Raw genomic sequence first — 22,744 nt, forward strand, 5'->3', positions numbered from 1 at the left:
TATTTCATTGCTAAAAATGCTAATGATCATCTTAATCATCACCAAATGATAATTTTTATTCTGGTAGGGGGTCTCAACATGATTATTAATGGTGACTGAATAATTATAGTAGTAGTTGCTGAAGAATAAAGCAGTAAGAACATTCCTTTTTGCAGATTTTTCTATAGCATTTGATGCGTGATAACCTTCAACCTATAGAACCTTTTTCAAAGCTTCAGTCAATTCTCTCAAACCTTACTGCTATTTTATTAACTAAGTTTATGTAGCATTCTAAATCATTTTAACAATGTTCACAGGATCTTCACCAATAGATTCCAAATCCTAAGAACCACTCTCCATCTCAATTGAGTTTTGCCCGGAGATTGCATCAATTCAGTTACAGGTCCAGGTTACACGTTTAGTTATCTTTGTAGTTCTATCACATTTACAATTACTTCCTCCACTGAAGTTCTGAGCCTCTCAAAGTCATCCATAAGAATGGGAATCAACTGCTAAACTCTTGTTAACGATGGTTATATTTTTGACTTCCTTCCAGAATCACAAATGTTCTTAATGGCATTTATACTGATAAGTTCTTTCCTGAAGTTTTCAATTTATTTTGCCCAAACCCATAAAAAAGAATCTCTACTTGTGGTATTAGAAGTCTTATGAAATGTATTACTTAAAATAATAGAACTGCAGTCATGGCTTGCAAACCAATGTTGTGCTAACAGGCGTGAAAATGTTTGCGTACATCTCCATCACAGCCCTTCAGTAACCAAGTGAACTGTCAATGAGCAGTAATATTTTGAAGACTTCTACCCACCCAGGGTGGTAAGTCTCAACAGTAGGCTTAAAATTCTCAGAAAACCATGTTGTAAGCAGACGTGATACTTTCTAGGCTTTGTTGTTCTGTTTACAAATCACTGGCAGAGTAGATTTTGTATAAATCTGAAGATTTCTGTATGGCAAAAGGATTGTTGGCTTCAATAGCTGTATTAGCCCTTAATGAGAACAGGCCTGTCCTTTGAAGCTAGGAACTGACTTCTCCTTTCTAGTTATGAAAGTCATAGATGGCATTTTCTCTTAAAATAAGCATGTTTTACCTGCACTGAAAATATGTTGTTTCATGTAGCCACCTTCATCAATTTTTTTGGTGGGTCTTCTGGATAGCTTGCTGTTTCACCTTGTACTTTCACTTTATTTCACATGATTCTTTTCCTTCAAATTTCTTTTGCTGCTTCCTTACTTTTCCTAGCCTTCACTAAAGTGAAGGAAGTTTATGCCTTCCTCTAGCTTAGACGTTGGTTTACAGTAATGATGTGGCTGCTTTGATATTCTATCCAGATCACTAAAACCTTGTCTGTATGAGCACTAAGACTCTTTCACTTGGTTATTGTGTTTTAAAATTTCCCTCAAAACAACTTTTCCTTTGCACTCATAACTGTTTGGCACAAAAGACCTAGCTTTCAGCCTTCTTTGGTCTTACCATGTCTTCTTTATTAAGCTTAATAATTTCTAAAGACATGTCTGAAAGACATTTAGGAGCCTTATACTTGGACATTTAGGAGCCACTTTAAGACAATAATTACTTTAAATTCAGCATGATTATCTCAGGAAATAGAGAGGCTTGAAGACAAAGAGCACACCCAACATTTTTTTTTCAGCTACATTCACTATTGTATATGGGTCTGGTAGCAAGGATCATGGATAACAGATCACCGTAACAGGTTTTTACAAAAATTACCCAAGTATGACAGATGCAAATGAGCCCATGTAGAAAAATGATGCCAACTAACTTGCTCAACACAGGGTTGCCACAAACTTTTAATTCATTTTGTTTAAAAAAAAAAGCAATATCCATGAAGCACAATGAAGTCAAGTACAATAAAACAAAGTGTTTGTGCTTTTCTTAATCTGCTAAATTAGGCATCGGTTACACTTAAAAGTAGTTGATGCTTTTAATGATATATTTGATGGCCAAAATATGTATGAAAATTGAAGTATTATGCACCACACATAACTCACAATTATGCCATTTTTACTACACTGACATAAAAAAAAAAAAAAAAGGCCTGGCTTCTATAATGTGAAGTCAAGAAAAATGCCACTTGTGGTTTCACCTGTATGTGGGCCTACTAGGTAGCAGATACTATTTTAGGAGTATAATATATGTTAGCAATTTATATTCGCTCTTTCCTCATAGAACTCACATTCACATTACTTTAATAGTGGGAGTGATATAGAAATCATATAATGAAACATAAATAATTAACTTCAGGTATCTTCAAGTCCACACAAAAAATAATAATGCATTTAGGTTGAAGGAACCAAGAAGCCCCTCTGAGGTATCTACAGCATTTGGACTAGGAGCCAAATGTTAATAGGAAAACAACCACATAGATCTAAGGGATAAGAATTCCAGGGAGAGATTAAAGTTAGTACAAGTGCTATATGGGAAATAAAGGGGAGGGGGACCAGAAAGGAAGAGATGGGGAATGACCTCTCAAAAACCCAAACATTCAAATACTGTAGGGTCAGTACAGTAAAATGGAATGGTGTTTTTTTGGACTTTGGGTTGAAATCTACTTTTGAGTCTAAAATCAATTCAGGGGCCCATGACCAACTTGTTAAAGAAAATGAAACAGACTAAAATAGACTAAAATATAAAAGGATATACATGTAGGAAGTAAAGTATTGTTCCTTGAAGCTTTACTTTTGTTATTTATAAATTCACGGAAAGGGATATACTTTTCTGGATTGCTAGGTAAAATTATTTCTTCCTGAAATGTCTTAAAAGTCACTGGCTGGACATAAACCACAAGAAAAATGATACAGGAAAATATGTACACAAAAGGCATTTAGAATGATTAAAGCATGTTCTAGAACTCTCCAGAATGTGAGAATGATTATTAGAGATTTTTCTTGGGAGAGTGTGTGGGACAGGTTAATGACAGAATACAGAATTAAGAGTAAGACTCGTTAGGAAAGAAGTTAGACAAGATGAAGTGAATGATCACACACACAAAAACAATCTGGAGAAACATTAGAATGCAGCCATCAATGAGTATAGAGCATTTTTCTAAGGTGAGGTAGAAACAGAATGAGTCACTGTGATGTTGTTTCTTGCCCCCCATTCAAATACTGGAAGTTGTGTTTTAATTATTTTCAAGCTGAAAAATGAAATAACTAGTTGAATGAACTTTTAGTTTACATTCTTTTAAACACTAGTTGTCAATACAACCTCCCTCCCTACCCAGAAGATAGACTAATTTTCTTAATTAGAGCAAGCCTGGATTTGAGATGAAGTTTTAAACACCACATTAAAAACTTTAAACAATCTGGAAACAGCTAAAATATTATCCAAATGAAGCACTTAAGTAGGTTTTATATTATTTATTAAAAACATAAAAATGTAATAATTTAGAATATAGTGTGCATGAACAACAGACAGACAGTAGAAGATGGAATTCATCAGTTACATGTCAACAAAAATTTTGTGCAATTGATAGATGGGACTGAGAATTGATTTGGTTGAGTAAACTTCCATTTGAATTTATATAATATGTTCTTCTCAGCTATGAAAAACAATAAAACCGGGTTAAAAAATAAATTTTAGACCTAAATTAGGTTAATATTCCTGTTTTGCAGCTATATTAAATAATGAAAAATTCAAACAGTCATCTTTATTTTCTGTTTTGAATATTTTTGAAACAAATTAACGATACATTTCATTTCATATACATTTGTAATCCATATTATACAGATGAGATTAAAACCATCTTTAAACACATGGTAGCAAAATATTCTAGTAACAAAATTCTTTTCCTACTGATGACCACAACAAATTATTTAAAGGAGTTGTAGGGAAAAAGACCCAGACCATACTTATAAAAGAACTACAGTTTATAGTTATGTAATTTTTGTTTTGTCTTTATTGTTTTGGTAGTACTAGAGTTTGAACAATGGGTCTTGTGCTTGCTAGGTAGGTACTGCAGTACTTGAACTATGCTCCAAGCCAATTAGTTTACAATACTAAAGGGGGGGGGGGAGTTATTGTTTTCTCTCAAGTGGAAAGACAATAATAAAAATCTATTTTACCAAAAAGGTTCCCGTGTAAATATCTTCAACTGAGAGATATACAATCTAAGTTTCCTTTAAATTCCTCTGTCAGAAAGCCAATCTTTCATTAAAAAAAATAATAAAACCCAAAAACTCTTAGCTATTTCTTGGATGATATACCATGTATATGCATTAACAGTATACAGAAGCCATTTATAGAGTGCTGTTCAGGAAATTATATAACAAAATTGTTCAAATATCAGATTACATTGGATGTACTGAATCAAGATGTGGAGATTAGGAGTCTGTGGTTCAAGGCTAGCCCAGGCACAAGTTTGTGGGATTCAATCTCAACCAATGGCAGAGTACAATGTTATGTGCCTGTCACACTCAGCTCTGTAGGAAAGCACAGATGCGGGACAGAGATTCAAGCCAGCTAGGCATAAAGCCAGACCCTATCTCAAAAAATAACTAATGGAAAAAAAACAACTGGTGGAGTGGTTGAATGCCTGCCTAGCAACTGCAGGGCTTTGAGTTCAATCCTCAGTATTGAAAAAAAAGTAGAAATGATTATTATTTACCATGATGCCAAAGTATCTTTTCATGAACAGTGTTAATTAAAGGATCTTTTAAAAGGGTCTATGACAGATGTAGATTATCTTCTCAGTTGGGCCTAATGCCATAATCTCTAACAAATTCGGAAAAATTTTGGTTACTCTGTAAATAAAGTAGTTTGGATTCCAGAAAGATTTGTCCTATATATGGTTGGTAGAGTCCATTCTAGTGAAATTGTTTTCTTTCTCTATCTGTGGTACTTGGGTTTGGCTTTGGGATTTCTACTTGTTGGCAGGTTCTCTACCACATGAAAGCTTAAGTTATGTTTTTGGATAAGGTCTCACATTTTGGTTTAGATTGGTCTGGAACCATGATTCTTTAGATCACTGCTTCTTGAGTAGCTGCAATTATACAAGGAACCACTGAATTCTTCTTAGTTTTCTTTACTTTTCTTACAGCTTTAGCAGGAAAAGTGCTAAAAGTAAAATTTTTAATAATCTACTAACTCAGTGAACTCTAGAACACCAATTCCTAATATCTATGGTAAAAGCTGGATAAATGGAAAACTGGCTAAACCAACTAGGCATCTCTTTTCACACCAACACACATATCTATATTTCTTGCCACACATCCACACCTCTATCAGGTAAGCACACTTTCACATAGGTAACCAAACAGCCCAAACACAAACATACTTTTAAAATTTGGAAAGATTGGAAAGATACATTAAAAATCATATAGCAGTAATCTCTAGAAAGAATTTTTTAAAGAATGTTATTACTTCCTTTAGACAGCCTTTTCCCCCCTTACCTTTTTATACAGCAAAATATTACTATGTATTTAAGAAAAACACAAAAAATTGCCTACTAATACTGGTAAGAGCATTGCCTAAATACCTTTCTATTTACATCAGTGATACTCAACCAGAGGCAATTTTACCCCCATTAAAAGACATGACAAACTTTAAAGTATTTGTTGCCTCACCTGGGGTAAAGGTACAAAAACATAGCAACAAAACTATTCTGGCTCAACATTTCAACAGTGCTGCTGCTCCTAGAAACCTGGTTTTATATTGATCTCAGATAAACTGGCTTATTCTTTGACTAGCTTCCTTAAAAAAAAAAAAATAAATAAAGTCTATACACACCCTTACGCACAATTCCCTTGAAGGTTATTACTTTGTATTACAACTTAAGCAACTTTTAGAGTTAATGAAGATTTGATTCTTCACAGCTTAAAAGGCATCAGAATGCAACTTTTACATGCAAAAAGTACTGTGCTGAATCTCTCTTTTGATCTATAAAATACTACTGTATGACTTTATCATTAGTTGAGTACAGTAACCAAAACGAAGCTAGAATTACTAACAATTATAGGACATACTAACAATAATATTCAAGTAATTTTAAAGAGATAAATGAAAGGTAATGAACAAAACAAAGCCTTTTGTGGCTACAAGTTAAAGCAGATTTATTTACATTATAATGCATTTCTTCATTGGTTAGGATACTTTTAAAGTTACTAAGATTCCCTTCTCAACAAATAACCACGAAGTGGTGGAGTGTTTATGAAATCCCAGCTATGTGGGAGTGCAGTTAGGAGTTATAGGCATAGAAGCATAAGACCCTAATATATGTATATATATATATACATATATATATATATGCGCATATATATATGCATATATGCACACCTAAAGCAAATAAATAAGGGCTGAGGGCCTGACTCAAGCAATAGAGTATTATCTAGCACGTATAAGACGTTGAATTGAAATACCAGCACTACAAAAGAAAAGAATATCCAAATGCTCAAAAATCTGAAACTTTTTTTTTTTGTTGTTAGCCAGGGCACTGTCCCTGAACTCTTCAGCTCAAGGCTAGCAGTCTATCACTTGGGCCACAGCATCACTTCCGGTTTTCTGGTGGCTAAATGGAGATAAGAGACCCATGATGTTCCTGTCCGGACTGGCTTTGAACCTCGATCCTCAGATCTCTGGCTCTGAGTAGCTAGAATTATAGGCATGAGCCACTGGTGCCTGACGATCTAGAACTTTTTGAGAACATGATGTTACAGTGCAAAATTCCATACCATGCAACTTTGTTTCATGCATAAAATTATTTAAAATATTAAATAGTGATAGCATAGATCATGTCATATATGTGTAGTGTTCATGTGTAACAAGTGGTTCATATATGCATACTATGTGACATATACAACACATAGTGTATATGGCACATTGTTAAACTTCTGTATTTATTATAAAATTCAAGTAACATTTTCTTTTTTTCTTTTTCTTGTCGGTCATGGGGCTTGAACTCTGGACCTGGGTGCTGTGGTTTATTGGAGATAAGAGTCTCACAGACTTTCTTTCCTGGGCTGGCTTTGAACTGCAATCCTCAGGTAGCCTCCTGAGTAGCTAGGATTACAGGCGTGAGCCACCAATGCCCGGCTCCAGTAACATTTTCTAATGCAATTTTGAAAATTATTTCAGGTAATATACTGAGAGCACTCAGAACTGTGCCTAGCACATCACAGTCAGTACTGAAAATTTGGCTTATGTATTAAGCAAATGAATATGCTGAAATAGCATCACATAACTGCCTTTTATCCCCCCTATTTACTTACGTGCATTATCCCCTTCTGGAGGTTGATAAAAAGAAAGGCCCAATGACACTATGGCTGCAATTTCTAAAATAATTAAAGTGACATCTTGTAATGCTTCCCATACTAACTGAAGAAAGGTTTTTGGCTTTTTAGGAGGTATAAAATTCTTTCCAAACGCTGTTTCTCTTCTTTCCAGATCTGCAGGGTTTCCACTTAAACCTAATAAAAAGAAATAAATACCAATGAAAAATATTTGTATCTACTGAAAATACACTAGATCATTACACCTTAGACTGCAATTTACAAGGCCCTACAAAAATGTTTATTTTCATGCTTTAGGCTAAGTGAACAGCATTTCAGTCACTGAAAACATGTGCAGTGCTTTACTTTAAGAATTCATTTCTAGTAGATAACTCAAGAATGGGACTGAGGGTTAGGCATGTATTCTGGTTGTCTAGCATGCACAAGGCCCTGGAATTGAAAAAAATGGACTTCAAATATTCACTTTCCCAGTGGTTTATTTCTCATCATACTTTTATACGATATTAAAAGCTGTAAGACCAGAACTAATTATGACCATGTGATAATACTATATTTCCATCACCTTTAGGGTATTTTCCCTTTCAAAATGGGATAGTCATACATAATACATATATACACATACATATACATACACATATTTGAAGATCTGATTTAGCTCTTGAATCCTGAATAATTAACTAAAAGTGTTTGACTTTTATTTACGGAACAACATGGAAAGTTATAATTTGTCACAACCTCTAAAAACTCAAGTGAAATGTCTCTTAGATTGAGAAAAGATTCAGCAAACCACAAAACATAGGAGACTTAGAATGACCTTTGTTTCAAGAAACAGGAAGTGCTACTGGCTGACTACTTGCTATCACTGTAAGGAAAAAGGCACACTACAGAACAGAATACTTATTGTTTGGAGTGCAGAATTAAAAGATATGAGGGAGGAGGTTAAATGAACATTCCTTTGCCTTGCCTTCAACTTATTAAGTACATCCACTTTAATTTAACCCTGCTTACCCTGCTAAACCTACATAGATTCCATTAGTATACATATGTACATGTTATGTGGACACAATAATTCAACAGTGACAAGTTTTACTTTAAATTGAAGAAAAAGGACTGCAGATGCCAGAGGAACAGTACTTTTAATTTGTCACTTTAGACCTAACTTCAACTTAGATTTTTTTGGCAAGGAAAGGAAGGAAAATTATGAAAGGAAGATACGAAAGAAGATTACTGGAAGGCTCTTGTTTCTAAGTGCTTTAGGTATTAATCTCAAATGCTAAAGGCATATAGAGTAGAAACAAAATACAGAATAAAAAAATGAGAAGTGAACACAAACTTCAAACAATTATTTTGTTGATTCCAGAGTTAAGTTCTTAGTTTCAACTGTAACATGGTTAAACTGGGCAGTTCAAAAAGCATTTTAGATTTCTGATGTGAGAAGTCATCACCCAAAACCTTCCACAGAGCACTAAGCTTGGAAACAGAATCACTGGAAAGAAGGGAAGTAAAGAACTACAGTAATAGTGATGTTATTAGATAATAGGTAGATTTGTCTTGTCTCATGTCTTAATACTCTCAATAGCATAAAGAAAAGGAAAGGGTAAATTTATTGTAACTCTTCTAAACTATCACCACACACATAAGCACACACACACTATATAGTTCATGAACGAAGTTGCTTGGCTTTAGAAGTTCTTGGAGTTAAAGACACTACTATTTGTTGGTAAAACCTGTAAAATTGTTTTAATGCCAAAGAAAATGTACAGTTTATAAATCACAAATTATAGAGATATTGCTATTAAGTCAGAGAGAAAATAAATTACAAACTGATCGAACACAATAGTCTTAACTACATTTTGAGGGCAAATACTTTCTGAAAAAAAATTGTGAATCTAACTATAATAAAGCTACTGGTTTCATAACAGCAATTGATTCTCCAACAGTTATTTGCTGAACATCTACTAACTAACTACGTCCACATACTGTTCTATATGTTGAGAAGCCAGTGTTGAAAAAGACAAGTTCTCTGTCCAACAAGTACATACTACACTACAGGGAGACAAAAAGCTACATAATTAAAGCAATTAGATACAAATAAGAACAGTAAAAAGAGGGCACACTATAACTCTTACTGGATTGCCACAGCTTTTCGGAAGAGCTCACATATGATTTGAGTCTGAATGATGAGGAGTCATCCATGAGAAGGCTTAGAGCAAAACTCTTCCAGCAGCATAAAAACAAATACAAAAGCCCAGAGACCAAAACAAAGACTACTCAGAAGTCAGAAACAAGCCACTGGGGCTAGAGTCCAGTGAGGAAAAAAGGAAATGGTATGATGGAAGAAGCAGCCAGAGGCAAGATCTTGAGTATATGTAGAGGAATGGCATTTAAGAATGGTAGAAACCACTAGGTTTTAAAGCAGGGAAGTGGTAAATAATCTTTAGTTTAGAAATGTCATTTAAATTGCTATGTAAAGAAAAAATTAAAGAGAGCCAATAGCAGAGGGAAAAGACTAGCTGGAAGGTTATTTCAGTAAAAATAAGAGAGGAGGCTGGAAGGTGGCTCAGGGGTAGAGTGCTTGCCTCTCTCATGCATGAGTCCCTGGGTTCAATTCCTCAGTTACCACATAAACAAAAAAAGCCAGAAGTGACACTGTGGCTGAAGTGGTAGAGTGCTAGCCTTGAGCTGAAAAGCTGAGGGACAGCCCTCAGGCCCAGAGTTTAAGCGAGAGAGAGAGAGAAAGAGAGAGAGAGAGAGAGAGAGAGAGAGAGAGAGAGAGAGAGAGAGAGAGAGAGAGAGAGAGAGAGAGAGAGAGAGAGAGAGGGAGAGAGGGAGAGAGGGGAGAGGGAGAGAGAGGAGAGGGAGAGAGAGAGGGAGAGAGAGGGAGAGGGAGAGGCAGAGAGAGAGGGAGGAGAGAGAGATAGGAAGTGGGGGGGAAAGAGAGAGATAGGGAGTGGGGGGGGAGAGAGAGGGTAAAGTGGTTAAGTTTGAGTTTTAGAAGTAGAGACTGAGGAGTAACTGTATCTACCAGGTACCAAAGAAGATCAGACAATCTGAGGAATGACTGGATGTGGAATGAAAAGGAGAGAGAAGAATGACAGAATGATATCTAGCACCTTTTTTTTTTGGGGGGGGGTCGGTCCAAATACTAGAATGGAACAGTTTACTGTAATATTAGAAATACGGTTGGTTTCACTGACAAATCATAATGGATGTGTAATTCAGTGAGTGGGCAACTGAGATATTTACGAAGAGAGGGGAGGTTTTTTTTAGAATGCAGAATCAGTAGAAAGGGTAAGGTAAAAATGATTTTATTTATACTTCTAAAAAAAACAATTAGAGTTGCAAAGTAACCAGATGTCTAGTCAAAATCAGAATGCAGGAAAAATCCCCTATGCCAGGGAATCATCAATATACAGGATTTAAATGAATCCACAGGACAGATGAGAGCTTCTAGAAAGCTAGTTTAAGAGACAGGATGGGCTGGGTGCTGGTGGCTCATACCTGTAATCCTAGCTACTCAGGAGGCTGAGATCTGAGGATCATGGTTCGATGCCAGCCCAGGCAGGAAAGTCCGTGAGACTCTGATCTCCAATAAGCCACTCAGAAAATCAGAAGTGATGCTGTGGCTCAAGTGCTAGCCTTGAGCTGAAGAGCTGAGAGACAGTGCCCAGGCCCAGAGTTCAAGTCCCATGACCAGAAAAAGGGGTGGGGGGGAGGGGAAGAACAGGATGAAGGCTACAAGCCTTGGAACACTCCATCATTTGATGGTCAGATGGGAAAAAGAAGCCAAAGGCAACTGAGAAGGAAAAGCTAAGTGGGAGGTGACAATGGGGATAAAGCACAACAAAACAAAACATGTTCATGTAGTACTACTGAAACCCAGGAAAAAATTTTAAAAAGAAAACACACTGACTAGTGTTAGTAGGCTGAGAAAGATGAAGTCAGAGAATGGATTACTTTCTTTCATTAGATAATAGAGGCTGATGATCTAGATAAGGAACCTTCCAGTGGCATTACATAGAATAAAATCTGATTAGTCAGAACTGAACAGAGAATGGGAATGAGAAAATGAAAATAGCAAGTACAGATAATTTTTTCAGTGAATATGATGTAGTGGGGAGATGTAAAGGTGAGTTAAAGTGGTTTTTATTTGCATTTTGGCTTGCTAACAGTGAATGACAGACAGTAAAGCAAGTGATTTACTAAGATAATAAGAAGTAGAGAAGATGACAGCAAAGATACAAAACACAAAGGGTAATACTGAAGAACCACCTCTGAAAAAGCAAAAAGGCATGGAACCACAGTGTGTACAGGTGCTAGCCTAATATAGATATAGGAAAATAATTGCAAGGAGAAATGAATATTTGTGAGAAAGATATATAGCAAGACTGATAGGGGAATGACACTTGGTCCTAGTTTTAAGAATATACACGATTCATCAATCATTTGGAGGGAGTAACAAGAAAATGTAAAATTCTGTGGGCTGAACTGGCAAGGAAGTCAAGGACATGCATGGACTTGATCTCTCGTGGCTCAGCTTTACAAAGAAAACATAAAACAAACCCATCAAAACAACTTCAGAATTACATGCTTCTGAGGCTTGGATCCACCACTGTTGGAAGTAAAAAGAGCCATGTTCATTTATGAGTAGATAATGGCTCAATAGTACTATTATCTTTATATTTGAAAAACAAAGGCCTTGATTTTTATATCAAGACCTTGATATTTGATATGAAAAAAGTAACATCTCAAATTGTTGGGGCTAACTCAGGAAAGACAGGAATGGTTTACGAGAATGTTGGAAGCATGTGGATTTAGCTGAAAATGATTACAAATATACAGCACCTACTAGTCCTATTAAATTCTGTACCTCAAATTGTGCCTGCATTTGTGTGTGTATGTATCTGCATGTGAAGGTAGGAGGAGGCAGCAGCAGCCGATCTGACTTCTCTGTGAGGTCCAAAGCAAAACAATGCAGATCTAGAAAAATATGTGTAAATTTGTGCTCATGTGCACACTTCTTGGTACGCAACCTAACTCTCCCTCTATTCTCAATTTCAAAGGAAGGGCTCATCTCTCCCCCTTTCCCAAGTTTCAGAACCACCGGAATATTGTCAAACTTATGTATTCATTCCTAAATATCTACCAAGTGCCAAGCATTGTGAAGGCAATAAACATACAAACAAGATATAAATTAGCCAGGATGCCTTTCATGAAGTATTTGCCTCCAAGGAGTTTGGAAGGCAGAGTTTAGTAATTAGCTAAATACAACCAAGTATATCAAGGATTACAATGAAACCGTTGAGGAAACTGAGACATACATATGAAAGTAGAATCCACATGTAAGGTATTGGATAGATGGGCTAATTCTATGATATATTGGAGTTGATATCTTAACACTGGTTAAGATATAAACAGTTATAATAAGGTTTCCTATCTTTATTAAGTAATGAAGCATTTTATCCTTTATAGAGGATAGCATTTTAGGCAGAGGTCAAGTGTTTTAGATAGAAAAGAAATCACTAGAAGAAGCCCAAGAGCAAGTTTTTAAAGACAATTTTTTGCTATGCTTCAAAAGTTAAAAATCAGAGGTTTTTTGTTTTTGTTTGTTGTTGTTTTTGAGAGAGATTAGAAAAACAGGGATCAGATCTCAAGAAGATTAAAGCCTAAATGAGAAATCTAAACTCCATTCTGATGATACTACAAAACCACTGCTGGCTTCAAGTAGAAAAGTGAAAGGCAATGTGAAGAAAGGCAAGACACACCATTTATTTTTACCTAAATTATTGTAAGGCAACATAGTAAAATCTAAGAGAGTAGTGGAGATAAAGGTAGCTATTCTCAGTTAACAGAAAGTGAGTTATCAGAATTTCCAATAATTGTCAATGAAGGGAGCGAGAGTAGGTGAAAAGTTCATGTCAAACTCAAATCTACAGAAGTTTCTGGCTTAGATGGATAACAATTTTACTGAAAAGAGGGTGGTACTTTTAGAAGGAAATGTTTGAAGAGTATAAAACAATGGAGGTATTAAAAAGGACTCAGGTCTTTATTCCCCAGCTTCAGGAGGAAATCCTGGACTATAGGGAATCACCCAGGAGAGCGCACTGAAAAACAGAAACCTGAGGATAACCTAACGGTAAACACAGGAAGAAAGTTCTTAAAGAGTACAGCATTAATAAGAAAAGGAAGTACGTCTACAGTAATCTGAAAACTAAGGGTAAAAAAATAACAATACTAATATCCATGCTACTTCACATTTTTTCATATGTGAAAGCACTTGAACATGCTAAAGTTAGCAAAGTAATGTTAAAATTATCTTTTAAAAATTCACAGGTAATGAAAATTAATGATGAGAGCAGTTATGAAAATAATGTATAATTTTCAATTACAGTAGCAATACATTTCTAGGACTAGGTCACATAAAATCAATATAAAACTTGCAATGGCACCATCCCTCCAAATACTTGCTGAACACCCATGCTAATCTAGATAATCTAACATATACAATGAGGCTAGAACATTCCTATAGTAGTCTTATAAGTTAATAAGGATTTATACTGGATGAAGAATTGATTTTGGGGAAGTGGCATGATATTAGGGACTAAACTCAGTGCAACATGACTAGACAAGTATTCTACACTTGGGCCACTCCTCAAGTACTTTTCATTTTCACATGTTTTTCACACAGGGCTAACTTTGAGTTTGCTGGCTTCAAATTGTGATCCTTTCCCAGTAGCTGGGATTACACAGGCATAGGACTTCATGTCCAGCTTGAAGAACATTTCTCAAAGAGTTAAAAATATATTTCTATGTGTGAATATTAGGGGTTTTGCATTATACAATGAATACATGATCAAAGTGTACCATTGTAAAATTCTTACTTCTAGTGATGGCAAATATAAGCTGTCATCTGAAACATGATGGGAACTTCAGACAATCAGACAACTTCTGTTAATGCTATCCTGTTTTCTACCACACAAAAAAATTCTCTCTACCATTTTCTCTTTATTCATTTTGTTCTTTGTCTCTTCTACTTAATTGTTAGCAATCAACACTGCAAAAGTAATGTTTCACTTTATCTTACGCCTTTTCTAAGTCCACGAAGCTAATGCTTCTTACAGAATACCACTTGATACCTGCTTTTAATTTTTATGAATTTTTTTATACTTTGTTTATTGAAGTCGGCTGTATAATGAACTGATATTAGAGCTAGAAACTTGCATTCCAGAAATCTTATTATTAGAGGATCTTCCCTACCATTCAACATAAAGAATTCATTGAAATAGGAAAGATACTAAAAGCAATTCTAAAAATAAAAAGAACAAGAAATGCAATTTAGAATATAAGAAAGTCAATGTAAAAAAAATAACAAATATTACAGGAAAAATGTTAAAGTTATGTAGTTTGGATGTTATAAACAGGGTATTTTGGTATAAAAATACATTCTTGAATCCCAAAACCTTTAAGACAGATGCTGTTTTAAGAAAGCTAAAACTAAGAAGTTACAAATCTCAATTTCAGTTAATTATGAAATTTATTGTTCCAATTCCTTTAAGAGTGAGGTAGTAGACCTGGTGCTGGTAAGACCTGGAGGATCTCAGTTCAAAGCCTGCCAGAAGCCCTCAAAACATCATCTCTAAATAACTAGCAAAAAAACTGGCTAGAGGTTTGGCTCCAGTGCCAGCCAAGAGCAAGGAAGCCAACTGAAAATATAAGGCTCAATTCCGAAGGCGGGGAGAGAATAATCATTTAATATGAAAAAAAAATCACATCTGGCTCAAACACTTCTAGTAAACATTAGTATTCTTCTGAAAATTCAAGAACTATTCTTTTAGCCTGGTATGGTGAAATATGCTTATTTGGGAGGTGGAGGCAAGAGGTTTTGAGTTCACGCCCAGCACAGTAAGTTAGCATGATCCCATTCCAAACAAAATATAAACAAGGGTTGGGGGCATGGTTTCAAGTAGTATCATACTTACCTAGTATGCTTAAGGTCCTGGTTTCAGTGGGAACACTGAATATATCCTAATGGCCCATGTGTTAAATAAAGGCTTGGTCATCATCGTGGGCTACTACTAGGAGGTAGTAGAATGTTTGGGAGGCTGGACCTACTGGAAGTAAGTTGGGTCCCTGTAGTGTGCCTTGAAAGGAGATTAGTCAACTCTGATCCCTTCTCCCTGTCTCTTTCTGTTTCCTAGCTGTCATGAGATAAATAAGTTCCTTTGCTACATGTTCCTGCTAATAATGTTCTGCTTCATTATAGTCCTCAAAGCAACAAACCAACTAACCATAAACTGAAAACCACAAAGTATGAATCAAAACAAATGCTTCTTTTTCTTTTTTTGTCAGTCATGGGGCCTGAACTCTGGGCCTGGGTGATGTCCCACAGCTCTTCAGCTCAAGGCTAGCTCTATCTAGCACTTGAGCCACAGTGCCACTTATGGCTTTTTCTGCTTATGTGGTACTGAGGAATTGAACCCAGGGCCTCATGCATGCAAGGCAAGCACTCTACCATTGAGCAACCTTCCCAGCCCAAATGCTTCTTTTCTTTTGTTATCTTGGGTATTTTGTTAGAGTGACAGAAAATAAAATAAAAAATTCCCCTCGTAATTTCCAGAAGAATTCTATTCTCCTAAAAACTGTGTGAGCTGAGCTTGTGTAACATGCAGTACATGTGCAGTGGTTTAAGGGTCTGTATTAAAAACCCTCTTTTTAAAGAGTGATATATAAAACACATACTCTGAAGCTGGATACCCATGGCTCATATCTGTAATCCTGGCTACTCAAGAGGCTCAAATCTGAGCATTTAGGTTCTAAGAGAGCCTGAGCAGGAATATCCATGAGACTCATCTCCAATTAACCACCAAAAAGCTGAAAATGGAGCTGTTGCTCAAGTGGCAGAGTGTTAGTCTTGAAGAGAAAAAGCTCAGGGCAGTGAGTGCCTAGGACCTCAGTTCAAGCTCCATACCTGCACAAAAATCAAACATGCAGCCTGATCAAAGACTGTATCAGTCAATGATGATTAATAAATTACAGAACTAAAAGGACATGTAAACTTCATACAAACTCCTACTTGCTTATTCTTGATACTTTAGTTATTACTGTTTGCCTAGTTGATATGAGACAAATGATCTATAGCTTTCTAAGTGAAATAGTTCGATGAAATTAAACCGAAACTATCAAGAGTCTTTTGAAAATAAATAAAAATAAATAAAAATAAAATATAAATAAAAATAAAAATAAATAAAAATAAAAAATAAATAAAAAAAATGAAGGCTACTTGGGTTTTGATTTATAGTCTTCAAAACTGTAAATACAAACAGAATGCTTACTATTTTCTTTATAGATCATGGGGCTTGAATTCAGGGCCAGGGTAGTGTCCATGAGCATTTCTACTCAAACTAACACTTTACCACTTTGAGCCATAGCTTCACTTTCAGTTTTCTGGTGGTTAATTGGACTTAAGAGTCTCACAGACTTTCCTACCCAGATTGGTTTTAAACCTCAATCCTCAGATCTTAGCTTCCTGAGTAGCTAGGATTACAGGCATGAGCAACCAGCACCTGGCTACAATGGTTATTTTCATTGTCTTTAAAAACATTTAAAAATGATAACTGTTAATATTTAGTATGTTACTTTAGCTAATAATAAATCTACAATAATAGAAAAAGAACTTTATTAAAAAAAGAGGAAAAAACAATGTACATTTTTATTTAACAGAGCATGAATAAGCTGAAAAAGAGCACCCCCCCCCCCAAGTAGTGTAAAAAGCCCTTTTAAGACATGTATGACTTCTTATACTGGCTTCCTCAACATCATGTTACCTCAGAGAAATCAAAGAAACTATCATAATAGCAATTTGCATAATTATATACATGTTTTCTACATAATTTTTCTATAACTGCCTTTAGAATAGTATCCAAACATTTAATCATTAAACATTTAACCTGCATTCCCTTCCATTTTCACCTTTGCCAATATGAAATTGTCTTTCTGAAATGCCTAATCATATATTAAATATGATCAATGAATAAAACACTGTCTTTTCCAAATAATTTCAAAGACCATAATGCAGTGAAGTCATAATAGTACTTTGGATAGTACTTTGGTGGGGGGGAGGGTTGGATGGGAGGGGGGGGGAATGGGATGGGAAGGGGAAACAAAGGAGAAGGCTACAATGTTTGATAAGAAATGTACTCATTATCTTGCCCATATAATTGTAACCCCTCTGTACAGTATTTTCACAATAAAAAAATAAAAAATAAAAAAAGAATTATGATACTCAAGCCTTATTTAAACATAGGAAAATTAACTGGGTGCAGTGGTTGTGGTTCACACCTATAATCCTAGCTACTCAGGAGATCTTGAAAGTCAAGGTTTGAAGCCTCTTCAGAAAGAAAAATACAGAGACCCTTATCTCCAATTATCTAAAAAAAAAAAAAAAAAAAAGTCTGCAAGTAGAGGTGTGTTTCAACTGCAGACCACCAGCACTGAGCAAAAAAGAGTGAGGCCCTAAGTTCATGCCCCAGTACTAGCACCAATAAACAAACAAACCAATAAATAGAAATCAACATAATTCAATAATTGAAAATTATTTTTAACCACAGCTAAGGGAAAAACTGCCCTCTAGTCTACAATGTTGTTTATGAACAGACTAATAAAGTTTAGATTAAGCTCCATAAACTAAAACAACCTGGATAGCTATTTACAGTGGTAACTATTTTAAGTTAGCTGGCAAAATGGAAGATGATGAACTGAGTTTATTTCCACTGTATCCCTTCGGGGGTACCGAGCCTGGTTACATCCTGTATAGCTTCAATGGAAAGACACTCTTGTTATTGTAAACAGGCAGCACTAATATGAACAATAGAACAAAATATTTGTCTCTCTGGTCTAAAACATTTCTCAGACTAAAGATACTCTATACCAATCTGATAAACACTTCATTTTAATATCACTATAACTATGGCATGATCACATGATAGCCAACACAATATAATCATGCTATTTACAATAATCATGTTATTTATAAAGAGCACTCTGCACAAAAGACTAAAACAAACATAATACAACTTACCTTCATTGGGAGATGTTTTCAACTTGGTACAAATTCCATAGACATCTCCATAGCTTTCCTGTATTTTTCTTAATGCATCTGTGGACCTGAGCTCCATTAGAGCCCGCAGCTCTGCGAGCGTAATTCCAAAGTCTCCATCATGATTAGCTTCCTTTAAAGAGTTTTTTACACCACTATATGCAACTGAGTTGTTTGCCATGTCGCCCATTATAAGTATAATTTATTAGGAGGAAAATGTTTCCCAAATGAATCTAATTTTCACTTGATTTACTTCCAAGATGAAAATCTTTTAAATATGAAAATCATTCCCAAACAAAACACTCATTGTAGGACGTTATAAAGCAGCATCAGCAGCAGCATTTCCCAGAGAAGTATCTTGACCTTTGGCCCATGACTTGTTTCTTCCCATCAATCATGAGATGTATACATCTGAAAGAAGAAAATATTTAAAAGTAACTAGGTCTGAAAAGTATTATTGTCATCAAGTAATAAATTCAAGTAAAGTGTTTAATTATAATTTTTCGTGAATTGTGGTTTCATGCTTTAACCTTCATTGCAAGATAAAGATAAAAGATGACTTCTAAATAACAATAATTTATAACAGAAGCCACCACATCCAATCATTATTAAATAAAGTTGCATCTCATATGACTGACTTTCACATTTCAGTTACAACTATTATTTCAGTATTACAGTGCCACTGAAGTACTTAGGTTCAAGCATTAGGCTAGTTGTTAAATTCATCCCAATCAATAAAATTATACTACTTCTTACTGTACTATAAAGAATGAGATCCATAGAAACTGAGCTTTCAGCAAACAAATGGATTGAATATCAGGCTGGACTGATATTAATGAACCTTTCTCTGAACCTTTCACATGGAATAGCTTTTCAAAAAACAAAAAGTATATTTTTAAAAAAGGTGTAATGAACCCTTTAGTTTAGTATGGCTTCATACATTTCTCCTTGGCCATTTAGCTACACCACCATCATTTGGCTTTCTAAACTTGCCTTCTAATATAACTGTACCACATGTTATTACCTCAGATCTTCTTATAACTGTCTAGCTGAAGAAATTCTCTCACCTTTGTTCTTTTATCCCTCCCCCCTACTTCACCAGGGTTCGTACTTAAAGTTTTATATTTGCTCAGCTGGTATTTTGCAAATTAAGCCATGCCTTCAGCTCCACTTTTTGTTTTCTGGTTTGGAGACGCATCTCACTGAATTTTCTGCTGGGATTGGCTTCAGACCCTATAGATCTCAGCCTCTAGAGTAGCTAGAATTATAGGCAAGAATTGCTGGGGTGTGGGCTGTTATTTTCTTTGCAAATCTTATTACTATCTGAAATTATCATGCTTATTTATCTACATGTTATTAGTTCTGAAAATAGGGCTTTCCTTTCACTATATTTATTCTGAGGATCTAGAATTGTGTCACATGATGGACAATAAAACACTTTTTTTTAAAGACAGGGCCTCATTATGTAAGCCCAGACAGACTGGCCTTGAATTCATGATTAAGGCCTTGCCTCAGCTTCCCTAATACTGGGATTACAGATAATAATATCTAAGGAACAAATGGAGATATCATTATATTTTCAGTTCCTCTTAGTACTCTAATCTACCAAAAGATGACCTCTCAACTCTTCTTTCTCTATAACTTCAAATTAATCTGGGAAGCAATGGATATTTATCATATTCCCTAATAACAGATTCCCGCTACTATCAGCATTATTCTAAATACCTGGTCTTAAACTGTTATATCATCTTTAATTTCTAGCTCTTCTACTGTAGTTACTGAAATTGGTTCATTCTTTCTTTGTAAGGTCTCTTCTGTAAGCCTTTAGTCCTTGATCTTCAAAGCCCTCTATGCAAATTAGAATTTTCAGGTTCCTTCTCATTAATGCCTCACATATTTTCCTACTACATTTTAAAAATAGGCATTTTAACACTATATCTAATCTTACAGTAGGAAAATTGTTCATGCCTATTTGACATTCAAGGCCAAGGTAGAGTTAACTGATTCAACTTCTCTTCTTCAAGCAATTTGCCTTGTCCTGCCAAAAATACTTAATAATATGTTTAATGGTTAGGAATCAGAAAAGATATTGGAGGGTACAAGTAATATATAAAAATGTTATGAGGATAAACCATGGTATATGTTTCATATACTTCAGTTTCCAGAAAAGTCAACTGGTATGTTTGTTAAAAGATAAATTGCTGGGTTCCACCTCCAGTGTTTGTTATTCAGTATTAAAAAGGAGCTCCATAATTTGTATTTCTATAGAATTCTCATTTGATGCTTATCTCTCTATGGAACATTATGAGAACCACTAGATTGTAGAACTGATTTAAAAAACTAAAGCATTTATACTAGTGGTCTAAGGGTAACTAAATGAAGAAAGTTTGTCTTGTGCTAAGTTTACAAGGATGTAAGTTTACAAGCGATTTTTTTTTTTCAGTGCCTGTTTCCTTCCATTTCACAAACCCTTCTGCTTGCCCAATTATTACCAATTTTACTCATCTCCTAGGCAAAGAGGGTTCCCTCCTATTCACTCAAGCACTATAATAACCCATCTTCAAAAACTAGAAAACAGTAGTTATTTGTTAATCTCCTTAAGTTTCCATATACAAAATTTGTTGGCCCACACATAATGCTAATCTTAAAATATAGTATTATTTGTCTAACATATAAAATAAGTAAGTCTGTTTGTTGGGAGCATGTGTTCTTTGGCTTATACAAAGAGAAATTTTCCTCTGTAAGTGCTATTTAACCATTTGCCACAGTCATGACAACTTGCCTGGCAGAGATTATTCTAAAAGAAAGTAGATTCATGTAGCTTAATAATATCCAATATTACAAAAGATAGTCCCAGAGAATGGATCCAATACAGAGGATGTGAAGCTGAGGAATGGGGGTCAGGTAAATATGGGAATTAAATAAGAGCTTGTTAGTCCTGGGTCATCATTTGAGTCTCTGGGTCAATCAATGACTAAAATTTGTCCAATCAATCTTTACAGCAATTTGTCAATAAATTATTTCTAGGGTTTGAGTTTCGTAGTAAGTACATAATTACCAATCACATTCCATTACCAATCACATAACTTGTTGGGGAGAAAGTAGCTCAGGAAAAGCAAATAAGTCATTCTCCAAAAATGGACTATTTACTTACTGACCAACTGTAAGTTACATATCAGGCGGTTATCTGTTTCTAGGTGGCTATAGATTTCCCTCTTCTACTATTTTCTTCTTTATCTACTCTTTCATTCATCTAGTTAACTGGGTGACTGATAAAAATGTCAAGGAACAAAAATGTTTTCTTTGCATTTGTTAGGCTCAACATGACAATCAAGTAAGATATATGTTATCTGGGATTCAGATACAACTTGAACGAACACCCATTTTGATTCTCTTTATTCTTCAACAGAATTTACTCTTTCATTTAAAAAGCTAAGGAAGAAGTGTTTAAGTGGAAGTTGAGAACTCAGAAGAAATGTGTTTTAAAGAAAATACATAGCTATTCTATATAAGAAAATTCATTCCAGAATAAATGACATATTTGATCAAACCACAGTTGGTGGTCTTTAAGGTATTATTTCTTTGAGGTATTATTCAAAAAGAGATAGCTGAAAACTAGAGTCGGGAAAAGATATCTTTATTTTTTTTAAAAGGAGTCAAGTAGATTCTACTATCACATAAGCTTTTCTGGGTAAGGGCAGGGACTCAAAAGAAAACAAAGGATAACTGTGAGGTCCTGGTAATGAGTGGAAATCATAGAGACAGCTTTGTTAGTAAAACAATTTCTGTTCTTTCACAAGATCATTTGACTTATAGATCATAGAAAAACATGTATGAAAGTGATCTAGATTCAACAATGATGGCAAAGAAAATCACTCAGAAAAAATAAGTAAACAAAGGAGAATAGTTAAATCAATTATTAAACAGGGAGGTAGATGAGATATAGACCTCTAAAATGATTTTTTAATATTACACAGCAACACAGAATTGTGAGCCAGCTAGAAAATATATGCTAATGAAATTAAGAATATTAGTAAGAAGAGTAACAACCTGTAGAGAGGCATTTACCTGAACTGTTCTAAACTTTTGTTAGTGATTTAAAGATACAGCAACTGAAGACAAAAATTTATTCAATCTATAAATGACTTGAAGCTATGTAAATCAGCAAATATGTTAGATGACAGGATCAGGATCCACACAGATAGAAAAGGGCTACATTTAATTGGTACAAAAATATGCTCTCCTACATTTAGTTCCAGAAACATAACTGAACAAATACGATATGTAAGACAGGTAAAAACATATGCAAAGACAGGTTGAATCTACTCAAAGCTAAATGTGCATTAACTTGCTATTAATTAGCATGATCACATTAAGGTATTGATCTTTGTATGTTTGCTGGTCTGG

At 35.0% G+C, this 22,744-nt stretch overlaps 1 protein-coding gene across 4 annotated transcripts in view; it reads right to left on the minus strand.

Annotated features, from left to right (window-relative positions):
• Atp2b1 (ATPase plasma membrane Ca2+ transporting 1) overlaps window positions 1–22,744 on the minus strand; it is a 101,845-nt gene that overhangs the window by 41,196 nt on the left and 37,905 nt on the right. For all 4 annotated transcript variants that reach the window (XM_069989681.1, XM_069989675.1, XM_069989688.1 and 1 more), the window contains exons 2-3: window positions 18,320–18,748; window positions 7,222–7,419 (exon numbers count right to left, since the gene is read on the minus strand). In XM_069989681.1, the coding sequence (XP_069845782.1) occupies window positions 7,222–7,419; window positions 18,320–18,527 (406 nt within the window). In that variant the 5' untranslated portion in view covers window positions 18,528–18,748. The remainder of the gene's footprint in view (window positions 1–7,221; window positions 7,420–18,319; window positions 18,749–22,744) is intronic.

Source organism: Dipodomys merriami, unplaced genomic scaffold (genome assembly GCF_024711535.1).
Source record: "Dipodomys merriami isolate MVZ:Mamm:240054 unplaced genomic scaffold, mDipMer1.0.p SCAF_10, whole genome shotgun sequence".
Taxonomy (NCBI): Eukaryota; Metazoa; Chordata; class Mammalia; order Rodentia; family Heteromyidae; genus Dipodomys; species Dipodomys merriami.